General features: G+C 42.9%; 1 protein-coding gene across 2 annotated transcripts in view; it reads right to left on the minus strand.

Annotated features, from left to right (window-relative positions):
- Positions 1–23,100, minus strand: part of COL15A1 (collagen type XV alpha 1 chain) — a 126,437-nt gene continuing 103,337 nt past the window's right edge. The window contains exons 31-43 of one of the 2 annotated variants that reach the window (XM_083582447.1): positions 23,050–23,091; positions 20,580–20,619; positions 18,933–19,010; positions 16,180–16,226; positions 12,769–12,879; positions 10,114–10,258; positions 9,518–9,582; positions 4,656–4,784; positions 4,417–4,476; positions 3,546–3,605; positions 2,952–3,137; positions 2,336–2,451; positions 1–1,961 (exon numbers count right to left, since the gene is read on the minus strand). In XM_083582447.1, the coding sequence (XP_083438573.1) occupies positions 1,754–1,961; positions 2,336–2,451; positions 2,952–3,137; positions 3,546–3,605; positions 4,417–4,476; positions 4,656–4,784; positions 9,518–9,582; positions 10,114–10,258; positions 12,769–12,879; positions 16,180–16,226; positions 18,933–19,010; positions 20,580–20,619; positions 23,050–23,091 (1,287 nt within the window). In that variant the 3' untranslated portion in view covers positions 1–1,753. The remainder of the gene's footprint in view (positions 1,962–2,335; positions 2,452–2,951; positions 3,138–3,545; positions 3,606–4,416; positions 4,477–4,655; positions 4,785–9,517; positions 9,583–10,113; positions 10,259–12,768; positions 12,880–16,179; positions 16,227–18,932; positions 19,011–20,579; positions 20,620–23,049; positions 23,092–23,100) is intronic. The other variant, XM_083582448.1, reaches the window with a different exon arrangement.

Raw genomic sequence — 23,100 nt, forward strand, 5'->3', positions numbered from 1 at the left:
GACAGTGGGAAATATGCTTTTATATTAATTAAAATGGAAAAATAGAACTGGATTTCACATTTTTACATCATATAAAAACAACATTGGTTACAATGATAAGGACTCTGGAAGAAAACAGCTTTTGACTTACAGCTAGCTATTAAATAACTGATTTGATGGCAAACGAGTCATAGAGATCACTAAAGAGTAGAGCTACTAGCTTATGTTTCAAAACAGTAATTATTGCCTGCCGTTATAGTGTTACATTATGACAATTTTAAGTGCATAGCTTCTTATACAATATACTGTGAGACCATATAGAACCAAAATGTTTACAGCATGATTGGAATACTGTTTTTTGTGAGGGTCATCATGTAGTTCATTAACAATTCCTAAAAGCTACAATTTAGTTCCAACGGAAAACTGAACAAATGAAGGGGAAGAGGTGAGGAGAGGAAAAGCAGCAAGTCTGCATTTCACTTAACATGGAATAATGATCCAATATCTATCTGAAAGAAAACATGACACCTGCCTGTCGTTGCTTTTGACAATTCCTGTAGCTATAGGAAGGCAACTTTCTCCAAACTGAAATGAGAGATGTAAACACATTATGCTGCCTTTCAATCAAATTAGCTACGGACAGTTTTGCCAGTACTATACACAGTAACGGTTGGGATCCCACGTGATTCCACAGACACTTCATGTTTTTCTGTTTTCTCTTTCCAAGTTCTTTGTATTGCATTGGATGCCTCCTGAAGTTCCTCCAGGCTTTGGGAGAGGCGCTTTGAATGGTGCAAGGTTCCAAACAGAAGCTTTCTACGTGCCCTTTGGGGAATCAGCTATTTAGCACTATTATAATGACCTTTCAGCACAGTTCAGGGGTTTTTTCAAGACCACAGTAGCACCAAAATATGCATCAAATTACATTTCCATAGGGGTGAAATTCATATTCCTTGTGCTGACCTCATGCAACGATGGGGGAGGGAGAGATGGCTTAATCCAAGGTCAGTTACATTCAAACTTGTTTCCTACCCAAAGGAAGATGTTAGGCAAACTGCTTTGTAGGGTTCCAGTCTTCCAAACCATGGGCTTCTGTGTGCCAAGTTTCTTAGAACTATGCAGTTTGTTCCATAAAAGAGGGGTGTGAACGCGTGCTTCTCAAACAGCTGTTTCCTATGATGTGTAGCAACCTACTTTTGAAACTGAGAGGGATGTTTGAGAATCAGTTTTCAGCCTAGTATTGTGGTAGGCCGCCTAGGGCAGATGGAACGTGAAGCTAATGAGACAGTGATGTTCAATGGCTTTTTACCCAGCAGAAAGGTTTATGGAACCTTACATCTGCAATAGTTATTCTGCCCCTTCCGTACTAGAGACAATTGTTCTAGCCACACTGGAACAACATACAATGGTCCCTCTTGTTTGCATACTATACCTGGTATCTCCAACCAAACTTTTCAGTAACTGCCCCAAGCAGGCTTATAATAGGGACCAGTCCCATATTGCCCAGGCACTTCTGTGTGGTTGTTCAGCCCAGCTGATCTACACAGTTTCTACATGGGTTGAAATGTTTCAGAAGAATGAATTTCACCATCTTGGAATATGATTCTGCACTGAGGTATGCTTTCTTTGGTTAGGTTTTTCTTTTCTTTTCTTTTTTTAAAAAGTATGCAATTACAGTACAATATTTACATAATTTAAAAATTATATGTCAGTGGCAACATTTCTTTAATAAACTTTAAATTTATATTGGGAGTGGGAAGGGGACTTGTTTCCTTCATATGTCTGAGACATAACTGTTTTCAATGCAAAGAGTGATGAACCTGTTGCTACAGCTATATGCCTTTTGATCCAATAACTTCCCAGACTTCAAGGGTGAGGCTTGTCCCATGACGGCCAGATCCGCTGTCCTCCAGGCTTCGCAGTAGTTGCTAATGAGTCGTATTCCATTTGAACTTGAACCATGCCAGACAACTTTCTGAGGCCTGAAGTTAGAGGAATGCTTTAGTAATATTTCTTGGAAAAATAATTCCATGTGTATGGCTAGTTCCACGTTTGACATAAATTAACTTAATTTTATTCAGTAAAGTGCAGGGGACATGGCGGGTGGGCAAAAGAGTTCACTTTCCCTTCTGTTTTTACTGTTCAACTTAGGCCTAGTTTTTGCACCTTGCTCAGATGCATAGTTTTGGCCCTGAAGAAGGAAGTTATTAATTCTCCCCTGGCTGCTCCTAGAGTTCAGGGGAATTTTAAATATGTCCAGAAGCATACTTGCAGAGTGATCTTGTTAAAACATTGGGCTAATATTTCACATAACACATGGTAACACCCGAAACTGTGTAAATGACTGTGAACTTACCAAGCTGGATCTGTCATGACATCCCTACCATCAAAGGAGTATATTGGAATCCGGGGGTCAAACTGTCCCCCATTGCCAGAGAATATTGACTCCCAGTTACTGAACAATGTTTCTCCCTACAGGAAAGAAAGGAAGCCAGCTTTCAGAAGTGAAATTGCCCCTGCCCTGACCAAGTTGTTTTCCCCTCAGTTGTTTCACATCTGTCTTGCCTGCCTCTGTTTTTTAACTCTTTGAAATTCTACCACCATGCAGAGTACAGAGAGACCAAAGAGTTGCCAGATCACCACCTGAAAAACACTCCTGTTTCCTTAACAGCCCACAGCTATGGAGGAAAAATCAAGTATTCAGTTCCCTTGGTGTGTGGTGACAGTGGCTCAGTTGTGAAAATGCTCTGTACAAGCAGATATTCTCCTTCATTAATGAATGAATGGGCGCAACCAAAGGTGGAGGAAAGTGGTGCTAAATGGGCATAGTTAAAGGAAACGTGGGCTACAAGTCTAGGATCAGCAGGATGGTTTTTTCTGCTTACACCAGATCTATCAGTGTATTTCCAGTGCATGGCACATTCTTATAGGGACGAGTTTTATAAAGCAAAGCAGACAAAATAAAATCTTACCTTAAGATTAACTATAGGCACATGATACCGGTCAGCTTTCCTGACCACCGTCAAGAGATCTTGCAGATGGGAAGACAAGAAAGCTCTGTATGTTGAGAGCAAACCAGCAGCCCGAGCTTGTTGAAAGCACTGGTAGTCAGCTCGCATGTCACCAGAAAATGGGGTGTTCAAGGCCACCAGATGAAGCTGCGGAATAAAGGATGGAGGAGCTTGGGGTTGTAGTGGTAATTAAGCCTCTAGCAGTGATTAGTTATGGCTGTGCTGCATTAATGTCACAGCAGGGCACGTCAGGTGGATTGTACAGACCATTTCCCTGTATGTTTTTATATTCTTTGCCAACCTCTTTGAGGATTTACTTATAGTTAAAATGTATACAAATTAAAATTAAAATCATGTGGAAGTGAACTTTTAAGAGGAATTGACTTTCCTGCAGCCAAGCCAGAAAGCCAAAGGCCAACTAGAGACTGCACCCATGTGCCACAGCAACGTTTCGTAGGATGTACCATGGGAAGAGAGATGGGGCAAACACACCCTTTATCTACAAACAGAGCAGCTAAACCACCCAAAACAGCACAAAACAAGCCTCCTACTTACACTTGGCCTTCGGCCGTCAGTATTTGAAGCTGGGATTGGTGCTGGAAGGGGTTGAAATCCCTATTAGTTTAACACACAACAAAATAAAGCATTAGAACGAGAGAAAACAAGGGTAGAGACAGACGTAAGGTTTTAAGAGCACTCAGTGTGAGTTAATGAGCCATAACCTGAGCTTGGCTTTGCAGCTCTTATGACAGACATATATATTACTTAAGTAAATCCCAACCCTCAGACTTGTTCCTGCTCTCGTGTATTGGGGAAGGTGTCTTGCTGATTTTTATTATTTATTTTTTAAAGAAATCACTAACGTTTAAAAATGAAACACAAAACTGTTGGTAGATATGCCAGCCAAAATATGCTCACCATAACAGGGTTTTTCATATTCAAACTGAAATGTTCTAGAACCTGTAAACTGCTTTGTGACCTTTGGATGAAATATAAATTTAATAAATAAGAATAATAAACCGGAAAAACTAATTTTCCTCCAGAAAAAACATTGTTTATGGAGCAGCGGAGCAGCTATCAGACTGCTCTATATGCTCTTAGAATGTTACACCTGTCTTCAGACCTAATGATACTTCTATCCAGCAGTTGTCAACAACCATCAAAACTAGTATAACTGCAATTTATGGACAAATACAAAGATATATGTACACATGATCTGCCCAACAACTACCATCATTAATTCTTCACAGGGGATAGAAGGTAATGTTTCATAAACTCCTCATTCAGCTGACTATCATATTACATATTACCACGAACAAGGAGAGACTGGAGCTCTTAGAGGTCCTGTACTCATGTCCCATTACATATGGTCTCTGTCAGCATTTGATACAGCACTTCTCAATCAGAAAGGTGTTTTAATACTTACTGGACTTGAAATTGCTGGAGGTGGGGGGCTGTCAGCAGGAATAGGAATCAGTTCACCAAGCTGGAGTAAAACATAAAATGAAATTGAAAGAAGGACAGAAGCAGTGATGAACTTTAAATGAAAGAAATATTTTCCCCACTCAGGGGTAATCTCAGTTCTGAAACATTCCTTTCAAAAAACAAAGCAGGTGACAAATCTTGAACAGAAGATGAGTTGCCTATCCCCAAACCAACTGTTACCTGCAATTTCTTCCATCCTCCTTGAGTACGAATAAACACCTCACTGGTTTCGCTGAGGTAGATCAATGTGCCTTCGGACACTAAGTGGACCTTTTGTAGCATAGTGTCAACATTTCTAAACCTTGTGACCTGTCAAGATAAAAGCATTAATTGCGCAAATAAAAACAATAGCCTATGAGAATGTACTTTTTATCTGGACAAGAAATGACCAAGAGTTCATGAAAGGATTTTTTTTTTTAAGAAAGCAGAACCTAAGAGTTATGAATAATTAGTCACAGAGGCTATTTGTAATAGCAGAGGCAGTAGCTCAGTGAAGAAGTGCTTGCTCTATGTGTATAAGGTTGCAGGGTCAATCATACCTCCAGTTTCTGTAAATGGTGTCAGGGACCAGCACTGTGAAAATCCCTCGAGAGCCAATGCAAGTCAGAAAAGTCTATCATCTATCTATCTATCTATCTATCTATCTATCTATCTATCTATGGGAAACAATAATCTTTCTCAGTCTCCTAGACCTAGCCTGCTGCTGTTGAATGACATGAGCTGTGTATGTGTTTACGATATGATACGATACGATACGATAATCTTTATTGTCATTGTCCCATACAGAACAATGAAACTGAAGAAAAAAAAATCTACATAAGACATTCAAAACCAACAAGCATGCTATCACAGCTATCCCAACCTGGTTAGCCCCCTAAAAACTCTGATACCCCATTTTTAAAATACAATACACTCCCATAGAGACTCCTTAAAGGTAAAGGGACCCCTGACCATTAGGTCCAGTCGTGACTGACTCTGGGGTTGCGGCGCTCATCTCGCTTTATTGGCTGAGGGAGCCGGTGTACAGCTTCCGGGTCATGTGGCCAGCATGACTAAGCCGCTTCTGGCGAACCAGAGCAGCGCATGGAAACACCGTTTACCTTCCCGCCGGAGCGGTACCTATTTATCTACTTGCACTTTGACATGCTTTCGAACTGCTAGGTTGGCAGGAGCAGGGACCGAGCAATGGGAGCTCACCCCGTCGTGGGGATTCGAAACGCCAACCTTCTGATTGGCAAGTCCTAGGCTCTGTGGTTTAACCCACAGCACCACCCGTGTCCTTACACTGCATTTAAAACCAAAATTGCATTTGGATATAAACTGTTTCTCAGGCAGCTAGTCCTAGTCTTTATAACCCTGTACCTTCTTCCAGAAGGCAGAAGCTGAAAGAGATCATTTCCGGGGTGCGCACTATCCTGTGCTATCTCTGCAGCTTTCTTACGGCACCTGGAAGCATAGATTTGATCCAAGGTGGGAAGAGTGCACCCAATTATTCTCTCCGCAGTCTTTACAACCCTGGACAGCATTGTTTTTTCCCTGACCGTGCAGCTCCCAAACCACACACACAGACATAAGTTAATACACTCTCAACAGTACAATGGTATCAACACAGGTCCTTTGAGAGATTGTTTTTCCGAAGGATTCTCTGAAAATATTTGTGTGTGTTTACGTACACACCATGCTACTGGAACACAAAGGGAAGGAAGAATAGGGGCAAAGTAGTAGAGCACCTCCTTTGCATGTGTAAGCTCCTAGGTTCAAGCTCTAGTTAAAAGGAAATATGTAGGCCTGCTTGAGAACTGCTGGCAATATTGGGAGAATCAACAGTCTGCCCCAGGAATATGGCAGCATCATATATTCATATACAATGATATGTCTCCTTTGTCCTCTTCCTAGCTTTTGAAACAAGGTTAGAGAATATATTAAACCACAGTCACAAGGCTGTGGATGTGTTACAGCTACACTAAAATCAAAGGTCACCCTTAAAGATTGCAAGTGATGGGACTGAACTGACAACAAGAATAATGCTGTCCTTCAGCTTAGTTTAGTTTTTGTTTTATCTGTAATGCTGGAAGTTTGCAACCTTTCCAGATGAAGAGATGAATGTTTGGCAGGAAGACTAAAGAGTAGCTACCCTGGATTTTAAAGATCATTTTTTACTGTTTAGTTCAGGACACATAAAGGTAAAGGTAAAGGGACCCCTGGCCATTAGGTCCAGTCGTGACCGACTCTGGGGCTGCGGCATTCATCTCGCTATATAGGCCGAGGGAGCCGGCATACAGCTTCCAGGTCATGTGGCCAGCATGACTAAGCCGCTTCTGGCAAACCAGAGCAGCGCACGGAAACGCCGTTTACCTTCCCGCCGGAGCGGTACCTATTTATCTACTTGCACTTTGACGTGCTTTCGAACTGCTAGGTTGGCAGGAGCAGGGACCGAGCAACGGGAGCTCACCCCGTCGCGGGGATTCGAACCGCCGACCTTCTGATCAGCAAGTCCTAGGCTCTGTGGTTTAACCCACAGTGCCACCCGCATCCCTCATGACACATACATACCCAATAATGTAAATAAGTCTCACAAGAGGAAACAGCATGTATGACTGCAGGAAAATCGCATAACTCTGTACATGAACAGCCTTAGGCTTGAGGGTATTTTAAAGAAAAGTTCTAAATCCAGTTCATAAAATCACACAAACAGGAAATAGGAGGTTAATTAAAATGTAAGATATGTAATAGTTCATGAAAAAACCAAGATCTGTTTATTATGAAGGCTAAGAATTAATATTTACACAATTCATGCAGATTTCTTTTGAATGAACAACTGGCATATTTTATTGTATCTGCGTATATTTCTCGGAAACTGAAATCTGTGACCATCACGGAGGAAATGCAACATTAATTATCACAAGATACTGCAGTTTAATAGAACAGAAAAATTATTATTTACCAAATGAGTCGGGGAATATTTGCTCTTACAAGCACATATCTAAAACTTATTTTTTAAAGGGCAAATGGTGCTTCAAAACTGCCTACATTATGCATCTATTCTCATTGGAGAGTGGTATGAATGTCTGAGCCTTCTATACCTGAAGGAGAACAATTATGCTCATTTATGTTATGGAGCTCAGCCTCCCCTGAAAATACCAACACATTTTAGAGGAATTCAGATCGACAGTTTCCTTAGGAAGAAACCCCAGACTCAATATTAATTGATTAATATGATATATTTCTATCTTTTCATAATTCTCTGAAGGTGGACAAAAACTTCTGCAAAATCACAGAAACAGTTTACTGAGCAATCATCTGAATTATATGTGCAGCAGCAAATAAACTCAAGAACCAGCACATCAAATTTCAAAGATGTGGATCACCACCAAAAACACCTGGTTTCTGGTACCTCCTAATCTAACAGATCACAATGGTGGGCCAAAGAGCAGGACCTTTGAAGATCATCTTGAAACCTGACAGGTTTTTATGCTGTTGAATAAAATATTAAATCATCTACTTTGTCATTTCTTGAAAAATAGGATGTTTCACCCCTTGTAGATATTTGAATCATATGCTTCTTTAAAGAACAAAAAGTCACCCAACTTATATGTTCCTTTGATTCTTCTTAGATGGAAAATTACGTATTTCCAGATCAGATGTTTAGCAGTCCCAATGCGATTGAGGAAGCATACTGTGAACTTGCAACATGGAAGGACTGGTTGTATGAACTGGCAGAACCTCAGTACACACAGCTGCCACAATCTGCATGATTGCAGCATGTATTTCTTGAACCGTTACATTAGCAGAGATTGCAAATGAAATGTATAAGCCGCTCTTCACTGACAGTGCTTCATGCGACAATGTTGTTGTGTAATCACTGTTGGCGTAATGTGAACAATGAGTCGTGTCTTGAGGAGCATATCCCTCATGTCTGTAAATGTGTCAGGTGCACTGGGCTAGCATAGCAACAGCAGCAGGGTCGAGTGTAGGACTTGCTGAATCATTCACTCTCCCATTGGTTCAGGCAATGTGTCTATGTGTAGAGATGGGTCTCTCTTCCCCCACCTTTGGCGATCACTCACAGCAGAGTAAGATTGTCTTCCATGAATATGGTCTTAACAGTGTGTCCGTAAGTGACTGTGGAGGTCAATTCTGGATCCACACATCCTTCCACAGTGGGGACATAGGTTTCCAGGTGGGAGTTGATCAGGGTGAGGGTTTGCCAAATGTGCCTTCCTCTTAGCTCGTTTCTCCTTTTTGCCCTGAATTTGTGCTTCTTCAAAGTCCACGACACCTTTGGTAAAGGCTGTTCTCCAATTGCAGTGCTCGCAGGCCAGTGTTTCCCAGTTATCAATGCCTATACTACATTTTTAAAGATTTGCCTTGAGAACATCTTTAAACCTCTTTTGTTTAAAGAGAGATAGGTATAATACTCTCTAGGGCATTGCTTTCATTATGGTTCTGTCCTGTCCTGTTTGCTGCCAGGGCCTGACTCTGAATCTGTGAGAGTCAGGGGTAGAGACTGGGTTTTACACTGCAGGTTTAGCTAGCACGGGGATAGTGTTATCGAATCTCTCTGTAATACGTATTTTTACTTCAAAGACCTTTATGGAGCAGGTAGTAGCAAAGCTGTCAACGTTTCCCTTTTTTAAAGGGAAATTTCCTTATTCCGAGTAGGATTCCTCGCAAGAAAAGGGAAAAGTTGACAGCTATGGGTAGTAGTGGTTAGTAGTCTTGTGTTGAGAGACAATAAACACTTTGTTACTTTGAACCATGCAGGGGAGGAGTTTTTCCCTCAACTGGAGACTCTGAATGAAGATGTTCTGCTGTGAGCAGGAAATCTCTGAAGACTGACTTCCACAAATCACCAACAATCCCTGCTGAGTTGCAAGCCTACTATCAACCCTGTTTGTCCTTGTAGATTATCATGTTGGGACCACCAAGCAACTGAAGAGGCTCATACCCACGGTCAGTCTAACTTGTTTTTGTCTGAATTAATATTTCTACTGCACTGAAAGTTTTAGGAAGCTCTTAAAGAGACAGATACATGTTCTTACCAAGTTCCTGGTCCCAGGTAATCCAGGTTCTCCAGGAGGTCCTGGTGGGCCTGGAACAGCTGCTGCTTAAATAAAAGAAAACCATGGTATATATTATTATCTCCTTTAAAGAAACTGACTATATTACTGCCTGTCTGAAAGATGCCGGCAGCAGCAGTACCTACAAGTTAACACCGCCTACAAGTTAACAGTTGTTGGTTTACAACATACAAGCCCTTTGAGTTGCCTCGAATATTTTCATCAGGAGATTTTAGCTCTAGGCCTGGTGCAGGTTGCTTTGGATTAAGCTATAAAGCAGGTGGTGGTTAGTGACTGGTGTTTTGGCATCAGCAGTCTCTGGGAAAGAACAGATATGAACTGACAAATAGAGCCAGACTAGACGTTTGGTGAAACACCTTGGTTTTTAGAATTTGGAACTAGCTGTATCATTCTTGGATCCAGGCCCTTTCCCCCCTCCACAATTCAGCCAGCAAGTGCAGAGGTAAAATATGCATAAGCAAAGAAAGCTGTCTGCTTGGGAGGCAAATATTTATGCCAATTCATGTTCATGTCCACACAAGTGCACCAGGCAGAAAGGAGACATCTATGTGACCTACCTGAGCCATATATTGATGGAGGCCCTGGTGGGCCAGGAGGTCCTGGTGGGCCAGGAGGTCCAACTGGTCCAAACCCAGGAGGGCCAGGTAGTCCAGGTACCCCAGGGGGGCCTCTAGGCCCAATCACTGTGTCTCCTTTTGGTCCCTATTAAAGAAAACACTTCAGTAAACCAATCTCCTCAAGGGATTATTACAGTAAATGTTGCAGCTGCAACAGCCTGAGGAATAGCGCTGATACCTGCAGTAGGCACCTATGTCCATAAAAGTCAGAACATTTTGGGGGCTTTTATGTGTCAAACCTCATTCTATAGCATTACAGAATGGACTCACAGCTGTCCATGGAGGCACAGGTCAAATCTGTGTCCAGGGCAGCTGTTTACCAGCTCCATCTGGTACGTAGGCTGAGACCCTATCTGCCTGCGGACTGTCTCGCCAGAGTGGTACATGCTCTAGTTATCTATCGCTTGGACTACTGCAATGTGCTCTACGTGGGGCTACCTTTGAAGGTGACCCGGAAACTACAACTAATCCAGAATGCGGCAGCTAGACTGGTGACTGGGGGCGGCCGCCAAGACCATATAACACCGGTCTTGAAAGACCTACATTGGCTCCCAGTACGTTACCGAGCACAATTCAAAGTCTTGGTGCTGACCTTTAAAGCCCTAAACGGCCTCGGTCCAGTATACCTGAAGGAGCGTCTCCACCCCCATCATTCTGCCCGGACGCTGAGGTCCAGCGCCGAGGGCCTTCTGGCGGTTCCCTCATTGCGAGAAGCAAAGCTAACAGGGAACCAGGCAGAGGGCCTTCTCGGTAGTGGCGCCCGCCCTGTGGAACGCCCTTCCAGCAGATGTCAAAGCGATAAACAACTACTTGACATTCAGAAGACATCTTAAGGCAGCCCTGTTCAGGGAAGTTTTTAACGTGTGATATTTTACTGTATTTTTGGTTTCTATGGAAGCCGCCCAGAGTGGCTGGGGAGGCCCAGCCAGATGGGCGGGGTATAAATAATAAATTATTATTATTATTATTATTATTATTATTATTATTATTATTATTATTACAGAAGTATGTTCCATCACATCCATCTGGAGTCTGAAGTCGTGCAGCCCATGCAAAGTTTCACCATTTTAATGAGTGGCGCTGTGGTCTAAACCACTGAGCCTCTTGGGCTTGTCAATCGGAAGGTCAGTGGTTTGAATCCCCGCGACGGGGTGAGCTCCCTATGTTCGGTTCCAGCTCCTGCCAACCTAGCAGTTCGAAAGCATGTCAAAGTGCAAGTAGATAAATAAGTACCGCTCTGAGGGAAGGTAAACAGCGTTTCCATGTGCTGGTCTGGTTTCGCCAGAAGCGGCTTAGTCATGCTGGCTACATGACCCAGAAAAACTGTCTGCGGACAAATGTTGGCTCCCTCGGCCAGTAAAGCGAGATGAGCGCTGTAACCCCAGAGTCGTTCGCAGCTGGACTTAAATGTCAGGGGTCCATTACCTTTACCTTTTATGCCAGAGTTGCAAAAATGAGATTTTATGGAGGGTGGCATCTTATTCATTATCACCGAAGAGGATGCCAGTTTGCACGTGTTGATTTGTATGGGTAGATGCAGATTTAGAAATAATTATTATAATTTAAATACATATTAATGTGATACCTCTCACCATAGTGCGGAAGACTGTGAGCAAGCTCAGGGCCTGCCCATACTTCCACTTGTCCCATGCCTAGGAAAAGTGGCGTAGCGTGGGGGGTGCAGGGGGGGCCGGCCGCACAGGGCGCAACATCTGGGGGTTAGGGTTAGGGGGCGCAAATCCACGGGTTAGGGGGTGCAAATCCACGGGTTAGGGGGTGCAAATTACTTGCCTTGCCCCGGGTGCTGACAACCCACGCTACGCCACTGCCTAGGAAGCACAGATCCAAGGGTTTTGTCCCCTGGCCCTGCTCCTTTCCCAGGGAAAACCCACTCTTTAGTTCTAAGTCAGAGCAAACAGTAATCCGGGGAAAAGCTGACCCAAATTGCCATTAGCTCCGGCTGAGTGCTAAAGAGCTGTAAGCAGCAGGACAAGATGATTAGCCCTCAGTCTGCTGTCCAGGTGCTAAATGTCAACGGCAAATTTAAATTCCCTTCAGAGGACATCTTCTGGTAGCAGACAGTCCTCTGCAAAGTAGGACACACGACCATCCTTCTCATAAGTAGGGCAGATACAGAGCTTATGTTTTGTTAAACTAGGTAAACTCTACACTGAGAGGCAGCGGAATTATGTGCTACTTGCTCTCAGCACAATTTACATTTGCTGTAATGCCTAAATGATGTGCACAAACATAGATTCTTGTGCACATATTTCTGGTAAAGTTCCTTATCACTCAGAATTAAAAGTTGCTGGGGGGCAGGGGGTGATGAGCATCAGGCATGTAAGATTCCACATACATAGGGTGGTTTCCAACTGGGTTTTACTCAGAATAGGCAAATTGAAATGAATTTACCTAAGTTAGTCATGTCTATTAATCTCAATGGGACTACTCTGAGTTGAATAATAGCCACACAAGGAATGTGGGCTGTAAGGCAAATACATGTAATTCCAGGATGGGTCAGATAGTCCCATTTTTTAAAAAAATACATTAATAAATAAATGATGGGGCCATTTATTATACAGAAGGAAGCCTTACCACTGGTCCTGGTCTTCCTGGGAGTCCTGGAGGTCCTGACATAAAAAAGCCTCCATTTGGTTCTCCTTTTTCTCCTTTAAGGCCAACTTCTCCATTGACTCCTTTCTCACCCTAAAAAGAGAAGGCATACAAAGTAACGTCACAGCAATACTATGTGACTAACATTTGTACAAACCTAAGAGATTACTTTATTGACTTGATACAAAGCTTGAGTAATCTTTGCAGTATATTTTTGTATGGGCTGATATAAAGGAAGGAAGTAATGGTCAGTTGTACTGTAGATCTAGAACTCTGAAAGCTTGCTCATGTACCAAAACATTATGGTCACATCCCCACCATATATTTAAAGCATATTTCCTTCTCCCTTTAGATAATACCTGTTCAACCATGTATGTGTAAATAAGGAAAAAGGAAAGAAAGAAAGAAAGAAAGAAAGAAAGAAAGAAGACATTTTGTTGGGATACCGTTATATAAAATATGTATAGGGAGGGACACTGTGCAGTTTAAAGATCTTAAATTGTGGCCATGGGTTATTGTTTTTGTTTGTTATTACAGTAGGTATTTTTATGTTTTTATATTGTAAACCTTCCTGTGATCTTTGGAGGAAGGGTGGTATAGAAATTTAATAAATAATAATAAACTGTAATTTAGAGCAGAGGCTTAGTTCCACCAGAGAAAATTTATGTATTACTATAACTTACTGAATAGTAATATATAATAATACATACAATGTATTTATTGTGAAATACAAATATTTCCTGCCGGTGATATAAAACAGTATTATGGACAGCAAGTACTACTTGCACTTTGGCGTGCTTTTGAACTGCTAGGTTGGCAGGAGCAGGGACTGAGCAACGGGAGCTCCCCCGACCTTCTGATCGGCAAACCCTAGGCTCTGTGGTTTAGACCACAGCGCCACCCACGTCCCATAAGTGTGGATAGGTATAGACATTTTCATTCTTTGTTTTTTTTTATAAGATGTTTATTAGGATTTTACAAAAAGCAAAAATTAACAGAGTAAAAAGACCCAAAAAAAGAAAAAATACAAAAAATACAAAAATACATAAAAAAAAAATACAAAATACAAAAAAGAAATAAGTAGAAAAAGTTAAAAACAAATCTGTTTTTTTCATATCTTTAAGCTCATTTGCTTGTTTCCTTGACCTCCTCATACCTCCCCTTTTTGTATTCCCATTCACATAGTCAGTTCAGCAAATCCTTACCCTCTTTCATTTATCTTAACTCTATATCTTAACATATTATAACTGTATATTTTCATCCATTATCAGTCCATTTTTACATATTCTTATTGGCCTTGTTGCTAATGCCACTTAATTTCAATCCAACATCATTTTAACATTCATTAATTTTACAATATTTCTGCAGATAGTCTTTAAATTTCTTCCAATCTTCTTCCACCAACTCTTCTCCCTGGTCTCGGATTCTGCCAGTCATTTCCGCCAGTTCCATATAGTCCATCACCTTCATCTGCCACTCTTCCAGGGTGGGTAAATCTTGTGTCTTCCAATACCTTGCAATAAGTATTCTTGCTGCTGTTGTAGCATACATAAAGAAAGTTCTATCCTTCTTTGGCACCAATTGGCCGACTATGCCCAGGAGAAAGGCCTCTGGTTTCTTCAGGAAGGTATATTTAAATACCTTTTTCATTTCATTATAGATCATCTCCCAGAAAGCCTTAATCTTTGGGCACGTCCACCAAAGGTGAAAGAATGTACCTTCATTTTCTTTACATTTCCAACATTTATTATCGGGCAAATGATAGATTTTTGCAAGCTTGACTGGTGTCATGTACCACCTATATATCATTTTCATAATATTCTCTCTTAGGGCATTACATGCCGTAAATTTCGTACCTGTGGTCCACAACTGTTCCCAGTCAGCAAACATAATGTTATGTCCAACATCTTGTGCCCATTTAATCATAGCAGATTTAACCGTTTCATCCTGAGTATTCCATTTCAACCGCAAGTTATATATTCTTGAAAGTATCTTAGTTTTGGGATCTAACAGTTCTGTTTCCAATTTTGATTTTTTCACCTGGAAGCCAATTTTTTTGTCCAAATTGTAAGCCTCCCTTATTTGATAATAGTGAAGCCAATCTCGCACTTTATCTTTTAATTTCTCAAAACTCTGCAATTTCAATTTGTCTCCTTCTTGCTCCAAAATTTCCCAATATTTCGGCCATTTGGCCTCCATATTGAGCTTTTTCTGAGCCTTTGCTTCCATCGGTGTCATTCTTTGAATGACAGAGGTCTGGGCCTTTGGAATCCATTTGAAGATTTAGATTATGATTCAGGCTCAAGACAACGCATATAGGAGCATCTTATTTAATCCTCACAATGACCCTGTTTAGGTTGGTTAGCCCAAGAGTCAATACTGTACAACCTATAAGTGAGTGGGGATTTGAATGTAGATATTGCCTACCCAAATCCACTGCTCTACACCACATCTGAAAAGGAAAGCAAAAATGTGGTATCTATGTCTGTTAAATCATCTGAGAAGCAGTGGTGTGTTTGGGGAAGAGGACTACAAATGAAGAAGAGTTAGAGAAGCAATCTCTGTACCTTGGCAGAGACATCTCACAGCAAACACCATCAATGTCAAGGTGCATATAATGTTATCGGTACCAAGGTAGGCTGCTGTCAGGGAACTGCCATTGGAGCTAGAGGCGGAGGCAAGGCTCCAAAGCGATGCTGGAGAGGGGCCAAGCAGGGAGAGAGGCAGCTCATTGGCTGGGGAAGGAAATCAGCGTAACACCAGGGATAAAGGGGGGCAGATGGGGGAAATCGGCGAGAGGGCTCCAGGACTCCTCGCCGGAGACCAGTGGGGAGAGCACGGGTCCTCCGCTACCCACACCCACCCTGCGCAGAAGACTTCCGCGCAGGGAGAGTAGGTGGAGACTTGGCGTCAAAGAACTTCTTTGCTGGAAGAGGTTCAAGAAACGCCCACTGACGGATTCTGCTAGCGACTGAAACAGCCACGAAGTGAAGGGCTGTCCAGACAGAAAAGGTTTAACCAGGCAACCTAGCCAGGAGTGGCGGCAACTTACGCACGAGCAACCCCTATAACCATTACAGCCGCCAAGGAGCTCCACACATCTATAGCATTTGAATAAGTGCTAGCCAGGCTATACCTTCTCTTCAAATCCTTCCACTGATATGTCACTATGTTTCTGCCAAGGGGGAGGTGCAGGCTGTCACGGCACTGCATAGTCTCTGAGAGAAACAGGTACCCTCTTTGGACTGGAAAGGGGAAACTCTATGAAAAACACAGCCAGTGTGCACGTAGCAACTATTATGCTGAAAATTCACAAATAATTGCCTCTAAAAACCAGACAATGTGCTGGTACTTTATTAAGGCAGAATTCAGCTGTCAACGTGAAATAATTACCTTCATGATGTTTAACTGGCTAAAATAAGTTGATGGCAGAGGAGGACCTGGAAAGTAAAGGAAATAATTTTATGAATTTTCTGTTTCTGTTGAGTCCACACAGATCTATGAAGCAGAGTGAGGCAGCAGCCTCAGGTGGTGGAGTCCAAGGGGCAGCCCCCACTTCTGGACAAGCGGTTGTGGCTGTAGCTTCCAGGTTCTGGGAAGATCTCACAAGAGTCCTGCGAGATCTTGCCACAAGCCACTGCTGCACCCTCCCCTGCCACTGCCAGAGAAGCAAGGAGAAGTAGCCGTGTGAAAGTGCATCCCACTCTTCCCACCAATATGTAGCAGATCCAACTGCTCTGGCTACCAATTGCGGCGGATCCCACCTATGTATACTCTAAATATAACCACCACGTGTTATCGTATGCTTTTTGTGTGAAGGTAAACTTAGGCAGAAGTTGAACAAATAAGAAAAGATTTATTTTGCAGAACAAAGCTGATAAAAGAAAGGATGTGTCAGAGATAATGTTCTTTCAGGAAACAGTCAACCTATTCATAATTATACTAAATTTAGTGGATGTTACAAGCTTCTAAACAGGGCAGTAAACACACAGCTTCTTTTAAATGTCAGTTGTTTAATTCAGTTATAACTCCTCAGTTAGGTGTTACTGGTTTCTAGGCTAGGTGGTAAATGTTTAGCTTATTTCCAGTTATTTCACTTCAGTTCCTTAGCCTAGTTGCTGCATAGGTATTACAGATTAATACTTTGGTTCTTAAAGAAGGTGGTACTTTCTGTCAGTTACCCAACCTTCTATCAAAGACACCCCTGAGGTACTTTGAATAGTATTACAGACGCAGGCGATCTTCACACCCACTGGCGGAGGAAGAGGGGGTTGAAGGAAGAGCCATCCTGGCGGGGTGCCATCGTGGCTGCCCCCCCCCGCCTGCACTGGGCACCACGCCCCCACAGGCTGGGCACCACACCCCCGGGATGCGTGCTACCCATCCCCCACCTGCTCTCCACCCCCTGGTGCCGGAGCATGAAGCTCCGCCACTGCCCACACCCCTTTTAACTGGTCTGGTAATCTTCTCTTTCTAGAAGATGTCTCCCCTCCTGACTGGGATGAGACCCAAGTAGACGGTATCCTCACAGCTCCTACTTCTCCTGCTCAAACTCAGCCCTTAAGTTAACTCCTGTCTGAACGTTCTCACAAGACACTAAACATTATCTTCCAATCTAAGCTCAGTCTCCTTTCTCTAGCTGCAGCTATTTTCCTCCAGCTCTCTCTTAAAAATATCTGAACCCACTGTCAGAAACGGCTCCTTTTATTCTCCCTTCCAAAGTGCTGGCTCCACCCCTCTTTGACCAGCAGTCTTGGTAGCCAATCAGAGAGAGGCTCCAGCCTTCTAGTGGAATTCAGAGGCCCTGCATCCCCAGACTCTGGTCTGGCTCAGCTGTCCGTCACACAGTGGCTTCTGAGTTCCAGTGAGATCTTGCTGGAACTTGGAAGCTGCAGGGCTTGGGGAGAAGAGGGGCAGCTGGTATAAGATAGTTCTCTTTCTCCTTTCCACTCACTTCTGATTTCTTACACTGAGATCTAACTCCTTCCCCTGGAGACTAAAGCCATAGTAGTAATCCCAAGTCCTCAAGGAAAGAGTTAAACAGCAGCAACCTTGACAAACAACCACCATAATTCCCTGTTTCATATCATTCAGATGTTCTGAGGGTTTTCTTTTTCATAAATCAAGATATTGTTTATTGTTAAAGACAACTAGCAACCATAGTCAGATGTGGTGAAAATTGTCTCTATAGAAACTAGCCTCAACAGGCCCTTTTCTATTTCCTCCTGTTTACTTCTCCACTCCAAGACTTGCTTATGATGTGACAAGAATCCTTGAAAACCTGTCCTGTCCCTCAAGAATGTGTGACTTTTCCATACCAGAAAGAAAGTCAAGGCCATGGAAGATGGTGATAAATTGTCTAAATGAGAATTCAGCTATGCAGAAAGTGATCCAGATTACCTAGAAACACTGAAATTTACTATTCATATTAGGCAGAACTGGGTTGTGTGTGTGTGTGTGTGTGTGTGTGTGTGTGTGTGTAAGTGTGTAAAATGCATTGTTACAGGTATTTTACATCCACCTCTGCACATTCCCATAGTTAACAATGATGTTTAGAACTAATCCTTCTTTTGTTCCAATTTTTTTTAAAAAGCTTAGGATTTATGAAAAGGAAGTGTCTCTGGTTTGTTGAAGGTAACATGGCGAAATACTTGAATTTTGTATTCTCCATTCCCCTGACTCTTCTCTCTCTCCATGTTCGCTTGGTTATTTTAAAGAAAACTGTATAAAACTAAATCAAAAGCAGTAATGAAAAACATTTAGTCTCCCCAGTTTTATGGATACGGTGTGGATTTCCTTCTAGCATACTCTCATGCATCATCACCTTTAAAAGCAAACACATGCACACACACGTTAAATTCCCTAATCAGCTTGGGGCAAAATTATTGCAATCAGAAGTTTCAGGTTTGACTGAAGTTGTTTGTGTTTTTATAGAAGGAAAAACGGAAAATAAAACGTGTTACTTTACTTTGCCTTGCCAGCTTCTTGGGGATTCTGACTGACCCTGGAATCATTGATTTGTTTTTGTTCTTATTATGTATTTTGCATTTTTTTTTATATTGTAATTTTATGTTATGAACCACCCTGTGATCTATGGATGAAGGGTGGTATACAAATATAATAAATAATAATAATACATAAAATACCTGGTGGCCCTGGTGCGCCTCTGTCTCCTTTTTCACCTTTGATGACTGGTGGACCACTTACACTCCAGGAACCTGCTTCTAGAAAATATTTACATGCGGGGGGGGGGGCAGGTCAGAAATGCACAGCAGGTGGCATCCGCAGTATGAGAAACAGAAAGCAGACTTCCACAAAGTTTTGCTTGCTATCCAGATTTTAACTCTCCAGTATTTCTAGAGTGATGTCCTTAAAATGCATCACCCTGGTCCCTTCCAAGGCTGGCCCAAATCAAAAGGCAGCAAAGAGGGTAGCGTGCTACAAAGTACAGTGATACCTCCGGTTATGAACAGGATCCGTTCCGGAGGCCCGGCCGCATCCTGAAAACTTCATAACTGGAGACGCTCTTCTGCGCATGCACACAGTGCAATTGAGCGCTTCTGCACATGCGCACGCAGTGAAATCCTTTTTCACCTTTGATGACATGTGGACCGCTTACACTCCAGGAACCTGCTTCTAGAAAATATTTACATGGGGCTGGGGTCACTTCCAGGTTTGCCGCATTCGCAAACTGAAGTTTACGTATCCAGAGGGATACGTAAGCAGAGGTACGACTGCATAACTGCTGCAAATGTCTCTTGCCTCTCCCTACTCCTCCCCGTCTTTCTTGAATTGTATTGCTGTCTTTCCTCCTCCGACTGTGGAGAGAAGTGTCCTCCACAGATATAGGAAGCAATATATATATATGAAAATATATATACCCCACCTACCAACCAAAGTTATTGAGGCAGCTTACAATATATTTAAAACACAATAAATTAGTGCCCCCACATGCTGGCAGGGTCTAAGTGGTCCATGCCAGTTATTTCAACTGCTGGCTAAGAACTCATGAGCACTTTTGCCTTGCAGGATCACAGCCCAGGTGCATGGAGCAAAACATACTGTCACAAACACACACTTCCATCATCCTTCTGAAGCCAGTTTCATGTGCAAGCGCCTAGTCCACACTAAGCTGAAGAACGATTGTGAGAACAGCAGGTCTTTCTCTGAGATAACTGAGCCATCTTAAACCCCATGAGAATAAGCTCAGGGAAAAAGCCAAAGTAATACTGATTGCAGAAGGGCACAAATGATTGTCTGAAGTCATTTTTGAAGGGCAGTCAACCAAACTCAGGCTTGATCCCTGCATTCATGAGCCCATCACTTTGTGACCTTGGCTTTCTTGTTCACTACACTATAATGCAGTGTCCTAATTTACATGAAGTTTTGATGCATGGAGGTTTAGGAAACTGGAACATTGTTGTTAGTATGGGATTGGGACAATGTCATATGAACTTCATTGTAATTCAGACTGTTAGCTGAAGTCGTTGGCTTTGGAGTCACTAACCAGCGCTGAAACCTTCTGAATTGGTGATGGATGAATGGATATCTTCCTCATTTCCAATCCTTCTCTGGAAATAATCATGCCTCTGGGACCTGATCAAAATCCATTTTCAACTAGACTCAAGCCAGGATGGTCTGGAGTCTGGTCTTAAATGGATTCATGGGATGAGGAGAAAGAGACCTCTCTAATCCATCATCCACCACCATCCCACTCCATTTTGGACTTTGAAAATAACCCTATCATTGCATCACTAGAACTTACAACTAGGTCCTATTACCAACAAACTTACCATCGGCCACTTTTGGGTTTCCAGGGTGAGGGGTGTCTGCCTGCACAGATAGAGAGCAAATATATTCAAAATGCAAATAACGTAAGAGCCTTGCAGATTTCTCTATGCTGCATCTTTGATGAAACTCCTAGTCCTAGTACACAAGCACAGCTCACACTGTTAGTAGCAGCCTTGCTTTATGTAAAATGTATTGGAATATCAAAGCACTAATGCCCTAATGCCTGAACATCAGCTGGTCAGGGTCTGTCTAGTGTCATGTTCTTTGACACGTCTTTGACATGTAGCATATATTCTTGCCATTCCAAGAAAATTCTACATGCCAGGTTAGAACATGAGTTGCCAGCCTTTTTGTGATCATGGTATTTCCCCTGCCAGCCTTTTTGAGTCAGTGGGCACTTCTGGAATTCTGAGAATGTGCAGTGGGTGCCGGTCACAAACTAGCTTCTGTGGGGACATGGTAAAACAAATGAGCAGGAAAAGAGACAGGATCACAAAACGGTGCAGACATACTCCATGTGAATGGAAAAAAGGGAGCTACATCAGCCACCACCACACTTGCTGAGAGAGATAAGTTTGTTGCCCTTTTCTTGGTTCATATTGGAAGAGAGGGTGCATCTCTATTCCTGACATCCAGTGAAATATGGACAATGTAGGAGAGGCTGAGGCAGTGCAAGCAGGACCTGAGCAGGATGAGCAAAGAGTCGCTTGTGAATTGTGGATTTCTGAAGGGATATTTACTGAGATCTGTTGCGGGTACCAAAGGAGGTAGAGGCTGACATTGTTGACAATCCAGTGATGTTAGAGAAGTCCAGTTGAGCCACTATGATTACTCTGGTTTAGCATCACAGTGCAACTGAGATCAGAATGTGAATTTTAAAACAAGAGATTGTGTCTGCACTTCTATCGCTAATTATATCAAATTGATAGATGCTTCTCTTCAAAACACACCACCTGGCATACTTTCCCCAATGGTGCTAGTTTCCCAATCTGAACCACTTTGGAAGGTGCTATTGGCCCCAAAGGGGGAAAGATATAGGGCAGGTACCATATGGCTCCCTGAAATCCATCTTTAACTGGAGATTTCAGGGACAGAAGCAGGACATTCCATTTTCTTACAGCTCTTTCCTGAGATGTGACTAAGCCCCACGCACCTACAGCAAATGATATCAACAGAACTTTGATGGGCAACATAATACAGATGAGGCAGTGCATGGATTTGTTTTGCTGTACCGGGTTGCATATGTTAACATTAATGTTTCCTTTCGACAGAGTGTTTTTAAACGGACAGGTATTTAAAAGTAAAAGTAAATTATATTTTAAAATGAAGTTTAACAACAGAGAACTAAAACACAAACTATCTCCCAAATCACTGTCCCTCACTCCACTGCTTTCAAGGACAATGTGCTGCCAAGAGAGTGGTAAGCAACCTTTTTGGCTGTGAGGTCTGCTTACGGTAGTGGGTGGTGGGTTGGTGGCTACACAGTCACATACATGCGCACCTACATGTACTCTTCCAGCTCTCACTCACTCTCATGCACACTTTAAACATTCCCACTCCACTCCCAGTGAAGGCACACACGTAATCTGTATGTCCTTGATGCAGCTAAGATCATTGTCTGCAGCAGCCTGGGCTACATGGGGAGTACTTTATGGAGAATGCAGCTTAAACCTTTAAAAGGTTTGTTGCCATGCTGCTATTCTCTTCTTCCCCTGCCCTGCCCCCAAGGGCTCCTAGGTAAAGGTAAAGGGACCTCTGACCATTAGGTCCAGTTGTGGCCGACTCTGGGGTTGCGGCGCTCATCTCGCTTTATTGGCCGAGCGAGCTGGCGTCCAGCTTCCAGGTCATGTGGCCAGCATGACTAAGCCGCTTCTGGCGAACCAGAGCAGCGAACAGAAATGCCATTTACCTTCCTGCTGGAAGGTATCTACTTGCACTTTGACGTGCTTTCGAACTGCTAGGTTGGCAGGAGCAGGGACCGGGCAACGGAAGCTCACCCCATTGCAGGGATTCAAACCGCCGACCTTCTGATCGGCAAGTCCTAGGCTCTGTGGTTTAACCCACGTCCCCCAAGGGCTCCTGCTGCAGCCTAAATCACAGCACAGAAACAGGAGTCCTTTCCCCACTGTGCAGCTGATGGGGGAATCAACAGGGGAAAGGGGGTGGGGCTTCCTGGGGGCTTCACAGGCCACACCTAGAGTGGCCAAGGGTGGCTTGGAGGCTGCCGACATGTGTTTTAAGACAAGGGCATGCAGTACCGGCACCCTTTTTTTCCCTAGAAGAAAAGCACTGCACATAATTACTTCATCACCACTATCTGTGACCTTAACCATTTGGTCCTGCCTTGAAAGCACTCATGCAGCATGTGGTGTTATTAGGGCAGGTGCTGACGAAGCAACAGACAAGAACAAAAAACATATAAAGCACATATGTTTATCCAGGGAAAATGGATAGATACTGTAAATAACTCACTGTTGTCTTGCACTGAGGCCTGGGAGAAATTGGAAAAACTGTCTGTTCAGA

The sequence above is a fragment of the Podarcis filfolensis genome, assembly GCF_964270895.1.
Source record: "Podarcis filfolensis genome assembly, chromosome: 13".
NCBI classification, from domain to species: Eukaryota; Metazoa; Chordata; class Lepidosauria; order Squamata; family Lacertidae; genus Podarcis; species Podarcis filfolensis.